A 15,045-nucleotide genomic window follows, 5' to 3' on the forward strand; every position below is an offset into this window, starting at 1 on the left:
TCGGTAAGTATTGCTCTAATGTCTTTTCTACTATACAGCTCAAATAACAGAAAACTCTTATCGCCAATTAACCATCAAAAAAAAAAAAGCCAGAAGTAGAGTGGTGACTCAAGTGGTAGAGCACTAGCCTTGAGGAAAAAATGATAAGGGACAATGCTCAGGTCCTGAATTCAAGTCCCAGCACCCACACACATACACAAATCTTAATTTAGTTTAAGAAACTAAACATATTAAATTATTACTGAATAATGTAATAACTAAATAAATTACTTTTTACGGTCTCAAATTATTTTTTAAAATACTGCAATCCTAGAGCTTTTGAAGCTGAGGCAGAAAGATGATAACAAGCTGGGTTATGTATCAAAACCCTATCTCCAAGTAAGCAAGCAAGCAAACAAATAAGCAACAAAACCACAATGTAAACTCTATGAATCAATGAAATGTCATTAGAGTGGCATAACTAAAATTTTCTCCTCTTTTTTTTTTACTGTTTTTTTTAAATACAGCTAGTGCTTCATATATGACAAATATGCACTCTACCACTAAGTGTATTTCTAGTCTTAAAAAAACAGGTCGGGGAGACTGTGAGACAAGTCTTGCCCAGGCTAGCCTCAAGTTCTCAGTGTTCTTGTTTCAGCCTCACCAAAGCTGGGATTCTAGGCATACAATACCACATCTACATTCCTCAGCCTTAAATTTTTCTTTTAAAAAACCACCAAAACCACCAGCACAACAATGTTCATCGCAGCACAATTTTTTTTTCGTTTTTATTATAAAACTGATGTACAGAGAGGTTACAGTTTCATACGTTAGGCATTGGATACATTTCTTGTACTGTTTATTACCTTGTCCCTCATACCCCCCTCCCCCCTCCCCCTTTTCCCCCCCAGGTGTTCAGTTCGCTTACACCACACAGTTTTGCAAGTATTGCTTTTGTTGTTGTTTCTCTTAATTTACCCTTTGTCTCTCAATTTTGGTATTCCCTCTCAGTTTCCTAATTCTAATACCAGTATACAGGGTTTCCAATATACTCAGATAAGATTACAGAGATAGTGTAGATACAATCCACGAAGGTGATACAAGAACATCATCAACAGTATAAACTACAGATACACATGGGATGTTGAAAGTACTTACAACTGTGATATAACAATCATTTCCATAAAATGGAGTTCATTTCACTTAGCATCATCTTATGTGATCGTAAGTGTAATGCTATTGGGCTCTTGTGATCCTCTGCTGTGGCTTTCCTAATCCTGTGCTAATTATTCCCAATAAGGGAGACCATAGAGTCCATGTTTCTTTGGGTTTGGCTCACTTCACATAGTATAATTTTTTCCAAGTCCTTCCAGTTCCTAACAAATGGGGCAATGTCATTCTTTCTGATAGAGGCATAAAATTCCATTGTGTATATGTACCACATTTTCCTGATCCATTCTTCTACGGAAGGGCATCTGGGTTGGTTCCAGATTCTCGCTATGACAAATTGCGCTGCAATGAACATTGTTGTGCTGGTGGCTTTACTGTGATTTTGTTTGTGGTTTTTTGGATAAATACCCAAAAGTGGGGTTGCTGGGTCATAGGGGAGTTCTACATTTAGCCTGCTGAGGACTCTCCATACTGCTTGCCAGAGTGGCTGAACCAGTTTACATTCCCACCAACAATGAAGTAGGGTTCCCTTTTGGCCACATCACCTCCAACAACTGTTATTGTTACTTTTCTTGATATATGACATTCTTACTGGGGTGAGATGGAATCTCAATGTTGTTTTGATTTGCATTTCCTTTATGGCCAGTGATGTAGAGCACTTTTTCATATGTCTCTTGGCCATTCTCATTTCCTCATCAGAGAAGTCTCTTTGTATGTCTTTAGCCCACTTGATGAGTGGGCTATTAGTTCTTTGCGGTTTTGTTTTGGAGGAAGGTAATTTTTTTAGTTCTGCATATATTTTAGATATGAGGCCTTTGTCCGTTGAATGGCTGGTAAAGATGTTCTCCCAGTCTGTGGGCTTTCTGTTTATCTTGCGAGCTATGTCCTTTGCCATGCAGAAGCTCTGCAGTTTGATGCAGTGCCATTTGTCCAACCATTCTTTGATTTGTAGCCTTTCTGGGTCTTTGTTCAGGAAGTTCTGTCCTGGGCCAAGGAGCCCAAGTGTTTCTCCTACTTCTTCCTTTAGTGTTTTCAGGGTGTCTGTTTTGATTTCGAGGTCTTTAATCCATTTGGAATTGATTTTGGTGCAGGGTGATATATAAGGATCTAGTTTTAGTTTGTTGCATGTGTTGAGCCATTTTTTCCAGCACAATTTGTTAAAGAGGCTATCTTTCTTCCAAACTATTGTTTTAGCCCCTTTATCAAAGATTAAGTAGGCGTAGTTCTGTGGGTTCATTCCCAGGTCTCCAATTCTGTTCCATTGGTCTTCAGGCCTGTTCCGGTGGCAATACCAAGCTGTTTTTATTACTATAGCTTTATAATACAGCTTGAAGTTGGGTATTGTAATTCCTCCAGCACTGTTCTTTCTGCTTAGGATTGTTTTTGCTATTCTAGGTCTTTTATTATTCCATATGAATTTCTGGATTGCTTCCTCTATTTCATCAAAGAATGGTGTTGGGATATTAATGGGTACTGCATTGAATTTGTAGATAGCCTTTGGCAATATTGCCATTTTGATTATATTAATCCTCCCAATCCAGGAGCATGGGAGGTTTTTCCATTTCCTTAGTTCTGACTTAATTTCGTTTTTCAAGGTTTTAAAGTTCTCCTCAAAGAGGTCTTTCACTTCTTTGGTTAAGGTTATTCCTAGGTATTTTATGTTTTTGGAGGCTATTGCAAAGGGGGTTGCTTTCCTGACATCAGCCTCGGTCTTCGGGCCGTTAGCATACAGAAAGGCCGTTGATTTTTGAGGGTTTATTTTATATCCTGCAACTTTGCCAAAGTTTTGGATCAGCTCTAGTAGTTTGGGGGTAGAGTCTATGGGATTCTTTAGGTATAGGATCATGTCATCTGCGAAGAGAGAGAGTTTAACTTCATCTTTACCTACTTGGATCCCCTTTATATTTTCTTCTTGCCTGATTGCTCTGGTTAGGAATTCTAGTACTATGTTGAAGAACAGGGGAGAGAGTGGACATCCCTGCCTTGTTCCTGATTTTAAAGGGAATGGCTTTAGTTTTTCACCATTTAGAGTTATGCTTGCTGTTGGTTTGTCATAAAGTGCCTTGATTATATTCAGGAATGTTCCCTGGAATCCCAGTTTTTCCAGGGCTTTTAGCATAAATGGGTGCTGGATTTTATCAAATGCTTTTTCCGCATCCAGAGATAAAACCATGTGGTTTTTTAGCTTGCTCTGGTTGATGTGGTGGATTACATTAATTGACTTGCGTATATTAGACCAACTTTGCATCCCTGCGATGAATCCAGTTTGATCGTGGTGTATGATTTTTTTTGATGACCTGTTGAAGTCGATTGGCCAGAATTTTGTTGAGAATTTTTGCATCTATGTTCATCAGGGAGATCGGTCTATAGTCCTCTTTCCGTGATGAGTCCCTGCCTGGTTTTGGGATGAGGGTTATACTGGCTTCATAGAATGAGTCTGGAAGTGAACGTTCTCTTTCAATTTCATTGAAGAGTTTGAGAAATATTGGCGTGAGTTCTGTTTTGAAGGTCTTGTAGAATTCTGCAGTGAATCCGTCTGGACCTGGGCTTTTCTTGGATGGGAGATCCTTTATTGCCATTTCTATTTCAATACTGGATATGGGTCTGTTTAGGAGGTTTAAATCTTCATGGTTCAGTTTGGGGATATGAATTTTTTCTAGGAAATCGTCCATTTCTTCCAAGTTCTCGAATTTGTTGGCATAAAGGTTTGCAAAATAGTCCCTTACTATTTTCTGAATTTCGGTTATTTCTGTGGTGATGTTACCTGTTTCATCTGTTATCTTGTTTATTTGAGCGTGCTGCCTTTGTTTTTTGGTCAGGTTTGCCAGGGGTCTGTCTATCTTTGTTGATTTTTTCAAAGAACCAACTCTTTGTTTTGTTGATTCTTTCGATGGTTTTTTTCGTCTCTAATTGATTTATTTCTGATTTGATTTTAATTATTTGCTTCCGTCTATTGACTTGGGTTTTGGCTTGTTGTTCTCTCTCAAGGAAATTAAGGTGGTTCCTTAAATTATTGAGTTGCTGTTTCTCCAATTTGTTGATGTATGCACTCAGAGATATAAATTTTCCTCTGAGTACTGCCTTCGCAGCACAATTTGTCATAGCGAGAATCTGGAACCAACCCAGATGCCCCTCAGTAGACGAATGGATCAGGAAAATGTGGTACATATACACAATGGAATTTTATGCCTCTATCAGAAAGAATGACATTGTCCCATTTGTAAGGAAATGGAAGGACTTGGAAAAAATTATACCAAGTGAAGTGAGCCAGACCCAAAGAAACATGGACTCTATGGTCTCCCTTATTGGGAATAATTGGTGCAGGTTTAGGCAAGTCATAGCAGAGCATCACAAGGCCCAATAGCTATACCCTTATGAACACCTAAAATGATGCTAAGTGAAATGAACTCCATGTTATGGAGACAATTGTTATATCACAGTTGTAACTACTTTCAACGTCCCATGTGTATCTGTAGCTTCTATTATTGATGATGTTCTTGTATCACCTTCCTGTGATTGTACCTACACTATCTCTGTAATCTTATGAGTACATTGGAAACCGTGTATACTGGTATTGGAACTAGGAAATTGAAAGGGAATACCAAAATTGAGAGACACAGGGTAAAAAGACAAACAACTACAAAAGCAATACTTGCAAAACTGTTTGGTGTAAGTGAACTGAACACCTCAGGTGGGTAAAGGGTAAGGGGAGGGGGGAGGGTGTATGAAGGACAAGGTAACAAACAGTACAAGAAATGTATCCAATGCCTAATGTATGAAACTGTAACCTCTCTGTACATCAGTTTGATAATAAAAATTTGAAAAAAAACCACCAAAATACAATCATATAAAATCAACTTCATAATCTGGAGGCACGGCTCAAGAGATATAGGACACAGTGTAAGCTGAGAAGTCAAGCCAGTGTGCTAGAGGCCCTGAGTTCAAACTCTAGTTACTGAAAAAAAAAGAAGAAAAAAAATCAATCCCAGTATTGGTGATATTGAGTGGCAAGGCCCTGGATTAGACCAATGACAAAATACACACAAACAAACACACACAAACAGATCTCATGTGGGGTACCATTGGTTCACGCCTGTACTCCTAGCTAATCCTAGCTACTCAGGAGGCTGATATTTAAGGATCACAATTAAAATCCAGCTCAGGCAAGTACATGAGACTCATCTCTAAGCACCAAAACACTAAAAGTAGAATTGTGGTTCAAGTGGTAGAGCACCAGCCTTGAGTGGACAAAGCTAAGGGATAGTGCCTGAGCCCTGAGTTCAAGCTCTAATACCTCCCTCACACACAAAAGTTTTTTTTTGTTTTTTTGTTTTTGTTTGGCCAGTCCTGGGCCTTGGACTCAGGGCCTGAGCACTGTCCCTGGCTTCTTCCCACTCAAGGCTAGCACTCTGCCACTTGAGCCACAGCGCCACTTCTGGCCGTTTTCTGTATATGTGGTGCTGGGGAATCGAACCTAGGGCCTCGTGTATCTGAGGCAGGCACTCTTGCCACTAGGCTATATCCCCAGCCCACAAAAGATTTTTTTTAATGTGTGTCACATTCTTTTTCTTCTAGAAACCTGGTAGAAAAATACTATCTTTGCACAATTATTTGCTATGTAAATACTGTGTCTTCACAGAGACTTAATTACAACAGAAAAAACTAGAGATTTTATGTTTATAGGTCTGTCTAAAATGCAAATTCTTTCAGCATCTAGAAAATTCCTTCTTGAGAAATAAATTATCATTTGTTCTAAATTTTCTTTGTTAAAAGATTTATGTTAGGGCTGGAAATGTGGCTTAGTGGTAGAGTGCTTGCCTAGCATACACCAAGCCCTGGGTTCACTTCCTTAGTAGCTCATAAACAGGAAAAGCTGGAAGTGGCGCTGTGACTCAAGTTGTAGAGTGCTAGCCTTGAGCAAAAGAAGTTCAGGGACAGTGCCCAGGCCCTAAGTTCAAGCCCCAAGTCTGGCAAAAAAAAAATTTATATTATACTTTTTTTGTATGTGCTGGTTCTGGTGCTTGAATTCAGGGCCTGAGCACTGTCACTGACCTTTGTTGCTCAAGTCTAGAAAGTCCACTTCTGGCTTTATGGTGCTTAATTGGAGATGAGTCACAAAAACTTTTCTGTCTGAGCGGGCTTCCAACTGCAACCCTCAGATCTCTGCCTCCTGAGTATACAGCCATAAGCCACCAAAATTTAGCAAGAACCATTTATTTTAGCAATGTCATTTATTTTTTTCTGAGAACAAAATTAGTTGGTGCAGTATAATCCTCCTATAACACATTAGATAGTCACTGACAGAAGTTTCACTTAATTTTAAAAAGGGAATAGAAATAGTTGCCAGTAGCTCATGCCTGTAATCCTAGCTACTCAGGTATGCAGGAGGTTGAAGGTTGAAAGCCGACAATTACAGTTCAAAGTAAGCCTGGCCAACAAAATCTGTGACACTCTTACCAACAACCAAACACCAAAAAAATCTGGAAGTGTAATTGTGGCAAGTAGCTTTGAGCCAAAAAAGCTCAGGGACAGTACCCAGGCCTTCAGTTCAAGGAGAGGGAGAGAGAGAGAGAGAGAGAGAGAGAGAGAGAGAGAGAGAGAGAGAGAGAGAGAGAGAGAGAGAGAGAGAGAGAAAGAGAGAGAATATGAAAAAGAGAGGAGAGGAGAGGGGCTGGGAATGTGGCTCAGTGGTAGAGTGCTTACCTAGCATATACAAAGCATCCCTTGGTTTGGTTCCTCAGCACCACATAAAGAGAAAAGGCCAGAAGTGGCACTGTGGCTCAAGTGGTAGAGTGCTAGCCTTGAGCAAAAAGAAGCCAAGGACAGTGCTAAGGCTCTGAGTCCAAGCACCAGGACTGGCAAAAGAAAACAGAGAGGAGAGAAAGGAAGAGAGGGATGGAGAGGAAAAGAAGGAGGGAGAGTGGGAAGAAGGAAGGGGGCAAGGAGGGAGGCAGGGAGGGGAGAGGGAGAGGGAGAGGGAGGGTGAGAGATAGAGAGATAGAGAGAACTCCATGGTTCACTTCACAGGCTTTGTAAAAAGCTAGATAAAATAATAGATAACCAAAGGCTTTGAAAAGCACAAACATGCCATTTAAAAATAAGGGAATGTAACTGGACCTTCATTTGTTTTCTTTTTTTTTTTTTTTTTTTTGGCCAGTCCTGGGCCTTGGACTCAGGGCCTGAGCACTGTCCCTGGCTTCTTCCCGCTCAAGGCTAGCACTCTGCCACTTGAGCCACTTCGCCGCTTCTGGCCGTTTTCTGTATATGTGGTGCTGGGGAATCGAACCTAGGGCCTCGTGTATCCGAGGCAATCACTCTTGCCACTAGGCTATATCCCCAGCCCCCCTTCATTTGTTTTCATGAGGTGTAACTGTTTTACCTCTAACAGAGAAGCAGGGCTGCTGTGGATTTCTCTGCAGAAGTTGCTGTCGAACATGTTGATCAACTTCTGTTTCTTCACTTTCAGCCCCAGTGTGGTGAACAGGAGCAGGGGGCAAAGTTGCAGTCTGGTGCTGAGGGAGTACATTCCCTGTAGGCTTGCACTGGGACTCCCGGCGTTCTTCGGAACAGCCAACAGGCTTCTTCTCTCTTGTCTTTTTAATCAGGGTCACCCGGTCTCTAATAGATTTAGCCACAGCTTTGGAATCACTTTCATGGAAGAATCCAGACTTGACCTACAAACAAAACACAATAAATAAATTATTTATTTAACATTAAACACTGAATCTTTCTTTTCTTTTTCTTTTTCTAGTCCTGAGCCTTGAACTCAGGGCCTGAGCACTGTCCCTGGCTTCTTTTTTGCTCAAGGCTAGTACTCTACCACTTGAGCCACAGCGCCACTTCTGGCCATTTTCTATATATGTGATGCTGAGGAATGGAATCCAGGGCTTCATGTATATGAGGCAAGCACTCTTGACATTAGGCCATATCCCCAGTCCTGGATCTTTCTTTTAATACTCAACATTATTTTATACGTCAACTCTCAAATGCTATTAAATAATAGCTAGTTTGTTTCTAAAATCTTTCTTATTCCAAGACAAAAGTACATGTGATAGCCTGTAATGAGGATATAAGTAAAGCAAGAGTATTAAACTGGGCATGGTGGTTCACTTGGGAAGGTGAGACACAGGACTGGGAATTACAGTCCAGCCTGGGCTGCATAATGAGAGGCTGTCTCAAGCAAACAAACAACCTAATAATATTACCACACATTACTGAAATACATCAGGCTTAAGCAGGATATGATGGCGCATGCCTTTAATCCCAATACTTGGGAGGAGGATCACAAGTTAGAGGTGAACCAACATAGCAAATTCAGAGCCAACCTGAAATATATTGTGAGACTTTCTGAAAGAAAATAAAGGAAGAAGAACAGAGGGAAGGAGGGAAGAAAGGATGAAAAGAGGAAAGGAGAATCGTATTTCTAGATCAGACCAGGCAAAAAAGTTTCACATTTATCTGAAAAAGTGTTGGATGTGGTGGTGCATACTGTCATTCTAGCTAAAATAGAAAGCATAAATAGGAGGAGTGTAATTGAGGCCAGTTTGGGGAAAAAACTGGTAGTTCACATTTGTAATCCAAGCTACTCAGGAGGCTGAGACCTGAGGATTGTGGTTTGAAGCCAGCCTGGGCAATAAAGTCCATAAGACAATTATTTCCAATTAACCACCCATAAGCTGGAAGTGGAGTTGTGGTTCAAGCAGTAGAGCACTAGCCTTGAGCATAAAATCTCAGGGACAGCACCCAGGCTCTGAGTTTAAGCCCCAGGAACAGGACAAAAATAAATAAATAACCAAAACAGAAAAGCACTGGTCACATAGTATGCACAGTGGGTTACCTGTCTAGCAAATGTGAAACCCTGAGCTCAAACTACAGTACAGGAACACACACACACACACACACACACACACACACACACACACACTTCTTGACAGAGGTATGAGGTTGCATCTATAAGAACAAAGATGTGTACTTAAAAGGGAAACAAAAAAATTTTAAAAAGGAACTGGCACTGTGGCTCAAAGTGGTAGAGTGCTAGCCTTAGGCACAAAGAGCTCAGGACAGAGAGCAGGCCCTGAGTTCAAGCCCTACAACCAAAAAAACTCCACAAGAAAACAGTATCCCCAAAAAATTAAAAAAGATTTTTTGAAGTTGAAATATATAATAGCAAAAATGAAAACTTAAAGAAGGGATAGAAACTAAAGCTGGTATTATCTGCCAGGGTATAGAATGAAAAGACTAAGGAAGTATAATCCTAGATCTGGGTTCAAAGCCAGCCCAAACAGGAAAGTCTGTGAGACTCTTATGTTCAATTAACCACCAGAAAAACTGAAAGTGGCGCTGTAGCTCAAGTAGTAGAGCACTTAGCTGGAGCTAAAGAGCTCAGGGACAGCGCCCAGGCCCCAAGTTCAAGCTCCATGACCAAACAAACAAAAAGACCAAGCAATAGAAAAGTAGAAAAGATATGAACATTGGAGGAACAAACTAAGGGTACCACCATCCAAGTTAACAGTAAGAGAGACAAGAAATTATCAGCAAACTACTTCAACAAAGTTCAAAGAAACTAAAGAACTTGGGTTGACAGGTTGATTGGGTCTAGATCAAGAAATATCAACTCGGGGCTGGGGATACGGCCTAGTGGCAAGAGTGTTTTCCTCGTATACATGAAGCCCTGGGTTCAATTCCCCAGCACCACATATACAGAAAATGGCCAGAAGTGGCATTGTGGCTCAAGTGGCAGAGTGCTAGCCTTGAGCAAAAAGAAGCCAGGGACAGTGCTCAGGCCCTGAGTCCAAGCCCCAGGACGGCCAAAAAATAATAATAATAACAATAAGAAGAAGAAGAAGAAATATCAACTCAAAGTGTGTCAATCTAAGATACATTATTGTGAAATTTTAAATCACTGAGAAGAAAATGAAGATATTACAAACTTTTAAAGATGAGGGGAAAAAAATGGGTCCCTGATGAAAGCTTGAGAGCTAGAAGAGCAAAGGACGACTCTAAATTGAAAAAAGCCAACCTACAATGCATTGGATAGACAAAATGATCAGTTACATATGAAGATAGAAAAAGACATATTCATATGTGCAAGTTTCAAAGAATTTACCTCTTACAAACCCCTTTTGGGGGGCTGGGAATATGGGCTAGTGGTAGAGTGCTTGTCTCGCGTACATGAAGACCTGGGTTTGATTCCTCAGCATCACATAAACAGAGAAAGCTGGAAGTGGCACTGTGGCTCAAGAGATAGAGTGCTAGCCTTGACAAAAAGAAGCCAGGGACAGTGCTCAGGCCCTGAGTTCAAGCCCCAGGACTGGCAAAAAAAAAAACCCAAAACAAAAAACCTCAAACCCTTTTAACAAGCTGGCAAAAAATACTGTACAACAGTATACACAGTATTTACTGTGATTTTCTATCTCAGAATATTGGTAGGATAGAAAAAGTATTTTATTTCTTTTTAATCTTATAGATTTTTCATTGAAGTCATTTTACTTTGTTTTTACTCATTCTGAAACACTATGTTCATGAAAAAAATGAAAATAATACAAAATATGTAACATATAGAGGACTGAAGGCATGGTTCAAGTGATAGAATGCTTGTGTAGCAAGAGGACACCTAAGTTCAAGTCCTAGCACTAAGTAATAACAACTGTAACAACCCAAGCACCAGTGGCTCATGCCTGTAATCCTAGCTATTCAGGAAGCTGAGATCTGAAGATTGAGGTTTGAAGCCACCCAAAGAAGGAAAGTTTGTGAGACTCTTATTTCCAATCAACCACCCAAAAGCGTGAAATGAAACTGTGGATCAAATGGTAGAGAGCTAGCCTTGAGAGATAAGTCCCAGTGACAGTGCCCAGGCCCCAAGTTCAACCCCAGCAGGTACTGACATCCAGGACCAACACACACACACACACACACACACACACACACACACACACACACACACACACAATAACAGCAAAAATAACAATAAAATTAAAAAGATGCAATAGAAAGTGTGCACTAAAAAAAGGCTAAGTCAGAAAAGAGAAAGAGACAGAGTTTAGGAAACATAAAACCCAATATAGGTGTAAGACAAAGAGATGTCTAGAAAAACATTAAATAAAATGCCCACGTCATAATTACACATTAAACATATAAGATAATAATTCTAGATTAAAATAGTGTGACTAGAATGGCAGTCATGTTAAGGGCTATCATCTCCAGTATCCAAATGTCTTTTTGTCAAGTCCCACCTGTCTTTAAACTCAGAAGAGGAAAAGCAGCTCCATCAGGACCCAGCTGGTTTTGCTTCAGCTCCTGCCTACCCCTCCCACCAGGGCTACAGCTGTCGCAGCAGGTGTGAACAGGCATTTTACCCCTCAGTACTTACTTTCTGTGAGCTACTGAGGGTGGGGGCTGAGTATGGACAGATTAGAAACAAAAATATCAGAATACCCACCCCCCACAAACACACACTGTTCCCCATCCAACCATATGGTCAGCAGACTACTAATTTCTACTCCTTGATGGCCAGTCATGGGCTATTTCCCCTAAACTCACTCATGACCTTAGGCTTTAATTTCCCCAGAAGCTGTTGCACACTCTTAGAAAAGCTGAAACCAGACAATAACACAGAGACTGGGGGCATCTTATTCTTCTCTGGAACTCTTAACCTAATCACCCAATATTTCCCCCTTGGGTAAACAACAGATATGTGCTTTATGTTAGGTTTTCAAAATGAAACAATGTATTACACTTTGGTAAACTATAAGGTTAAAAAAAGGAGTAGGGAGAAAGGGTAAACAACTGCCTCCAATTGGCTGGGAATGTGGTTTCGTGGGTCGAGTGCTTGCCTAGCATGCATAAAGGCCTGGGTTCGATTCCTCAGTACCACATAAACAGAACAGGCAGGGAGTGGCACTGTGGCTCAAGTAGTAGAGCACTTGAGCAAAAATTTTAGTTCAGGGACAAATTTACACTCCCACCAACAGCGTAGTAGAGTTCCTTTTTGGCCACATCCCAGCCAGCATCTGTTGTTACTAGTTTTCTTACTGGGGTGAAGTAGAATCTCAATGTTGTTTTGATTTGCATTTCTTTTATGGCCAGTGATGTTAAGTACTTCATGTGCCTTTTAGGCATTCTCATTTCCTCTTCACAGAAGTCTCTCTTTAAGTCTTTAGCCCCTTTATTAAGAGGCCAGTTGTTGGGGCTGGGGATATGGCCTAGTGGCAAGAGTGCTTGCCTCGTATACATGAGGCCCTGGGTTCGATTCCTCAGCACCATGTATACAGAAAATGGCCAGAAGTGGCGCTGTGGCTCAAGTGGCAGAGTGCTAGCCTTGAGCATAAAAGAAGCCAGGGACAGTGCTCAGGCCCTGAGTTCACGGCCTAGGACTGGCCAAAAAAAAAAAAAAAAAAAAAAAGAGGCCAGTTGTTTCTTTGAGGATTTGTTTGGGGAGAACTTAATTTTTTGAGTTCTAAGTATATTTTAGATATGAGGCCCTTGTCTGTTGTATGGCCAGTAAAGATCTTCTCCCAATCTGAGGGCTTTCTATTTATCTTGCTAGCTATGTCCTTTGCCATGCAGGAGCTCTGCAGTTTGATGCAGTCCCATTTGTCCAACCTTTCTTTGATTTGTTGTGTTTTTCTGGGCCTTTGATTCTACCTCACCCCAGTAAGAATGGCCATTATCAAGAAAACTAATAACAATTAATAACAACAGATGCTGGCGGGGATGTGGCCAAAAGGGAACCCTGCTACACTGTTGGTGGGAGTGTAAATTTGTTCAACCACTCTGGAAAGTAGTGTGGAGGTTCCTCAAAAGGCTAAACATAGAGCTCCCCTATAACCCAGAATCCCCACTTTAGGGCATTTACCCAAAGGATTACAAGCAAGACCACACTAAAGCTACCAACATAACCATGTTCATCACAGTACAATTTACCATCGCTAAAATATGAAACCAATCCAGATGCCCCTCAGTAGATGAGTGGATCAAGAAAATGCAGTACATATACACAATGGAATTCTATGCTTCCATCAGAAAGAATGGCACTGCCCCATTCATAAGGAAATGGAAAGACTTAGGGAAAAATAATCATACTACGTGAAGTGAGCCAGACCAAAGAAACATAGACTCTATGGTTTCCCTCATTGGTAATAATTAGTACATGTCTAGGATAGAAGTAGCAGAAGATTACAATAGTTCAATAGCTATGTACATATGAACACATAAAATGATGCTAAGCGAAATTAACTCCAGGTTATGGAAATAAGTGGCTTATTGTTGTTATTTTCAATGTACCACATGAAATTCTGCCTTTTTCTTTTGTCTTTCTTCCTCATGGTTTTACCCCTGATGTCACCGTAACTGATTTTGGTACCCTGGGTATTGTATGTACATTTATTGGAACTAGGGAAGGAAAGAGGAATATCAAAATGGAGTGACAAAGGGTAAAAGAAGAATCAATGCAACAGCAATACTTCCAAAACTATATGATTTAAACCAACTGTACAACTGGTGGGGGAGAGAACTGGGGAGAGGGGAAAGCGGGAGAAAATGAGGGAGGAGGTAACAAGTTTGATAAGAAATGTACTCATTGCCTTATGTATGAAACTGTAAACCCTCTGTACATCACTTTGACAATAAATAAATAAATAAATAAATATTTTTAGAAAAAAAAAAGAAACTTCAGGGACACTGTCTGGGCCTTGAGTTCAAGCTCCAAGACTGGCCAAAAAATAAACAAAAGAAAAAAGGAGAAAGAGTGAGAAGGAGAAAGGAATCAGCCCTGATACCACAAGAAACAAGGCCAATAGTAGTAAGATGTACTTACCATCTCATACGCTACTTCCTCAGGTGTATCTGTTTCCAAATTGAAGCTGAATTCAATAGCTTCATTATCTTTGTGTTTTCCTTTCAATTTCTTAGGATCTTCAACCCATAGTCTTAGAGCTAGAGATGAATTGGAGCAATCATCTTCCTCTGCTAACTCCACCCTCAGTCCTGTGTCTTCAGCAAAAAATGCATGGTTTAAAAGATCCCTGATAGATAACCTAATAAACAAAGCACACATCTTGTTATCAGTTCTTCTAATCATAAGATTAAAATCATTTAATAAATATTAAACCCTAGCTACTCAGGAAGATCATTTTTTGAAGGCAGCCCAGGCAAAAAGTGAAACCTTATCTTACAAATAATTGCTTACAAATAATTGAGGCAAGATGGGCTGAGATGTAGTGCCTGCCTAATAAGCATGAAGACCTGAGTTCAAACTCCAGTACCACTAGGGGAAAAAAAAGAAAAAAATACAGATTTCATATATAAAATGTTGTAGCTGCAGTAAAAGAAGTTCAGTGCTTCTTCAAATAGTTAAACATAAAATTGTCATAGAATCTAGCAATTCCATTCTTGGGTACATATTTGAAAGATCTGACGCCAGGAACTTAGCCATATATTAACATTTATAGAGCACTATACACAGTAATCAGAAGGGAAAAATAACCTAAATGTCTATTAACAAATGAATGTATAAATAAAATATAGCATATTCATATAATTGAACAATTATTGAGCCCCAGGAATGGGTACATGCATGCATGCATGGGTACACCCACAACCCCTCAGAAGGCTGAGATCTGAGGATCCTGGCTCAAAGCCAGCCTGGACAAGAAAGTCTGTGAAACTCTTATCTCCAATTAATCACAGAAAAAGCCAGAAGTGGTACTGTGGCTCTAGCTTTGAGCAAAAGGAGCCCAGGGATAGCACCCAAGCCCAGATTTCAGGGCCTAGGACTGGCAAAAAAACAAACAAACAAAGGGCTGGGAATGTGGCTTAGTGGTAGAGTGCATGCCTAGTATGCATGAAGCCCTGGGTTTAATTCCTCAGTACCACATAAACAAAAAATCTGGGAGTGGT

At 40.3% G+C, this 15,045-nt stretch overlaps 1 protein-coding gene across 1 annotated transcript in view; it reads right to left on the reverse strand.

Moving 5' to 3' along the window:
* Positions 1-15,045, reverse strand: part of Wnk3 (WNK lysine deficient protein kinase 3) — a 135,275-nt gene that overhangs the window by 68,937 nt on the left and 51,293 nt on the right. The window contains exons 7-8 of the mRNA XM_048336374.1: positions 13,964-14,183; positions 7,529-7,823 (exon numbers count right to left, since the gene is read on the reverse strand). Of these exons, the coding sequence (XP_048192331.1) occupies positions 7,529-7,823; positions 13,964-14,183 (515 nt within the window). The remainder of the gene's footprint in view (positions 1-7,528; positions 7,824-13,963; positions 14,184-15,045) is intronic.

Source organism: Perognathus longimembris, chromosome 28 (assembly GCF_023159225.1).
Source record: "Perognathus longimembris pacificus isolate PPM17 chromosome 28, ASM2315922v1, whole genome shotgun sequence".
NCBI lineage: Eukaryota > Metazoa > Chordata > Mammalia > Rodentia > Heteromyidae > Perognathus > Perognathus longimembris.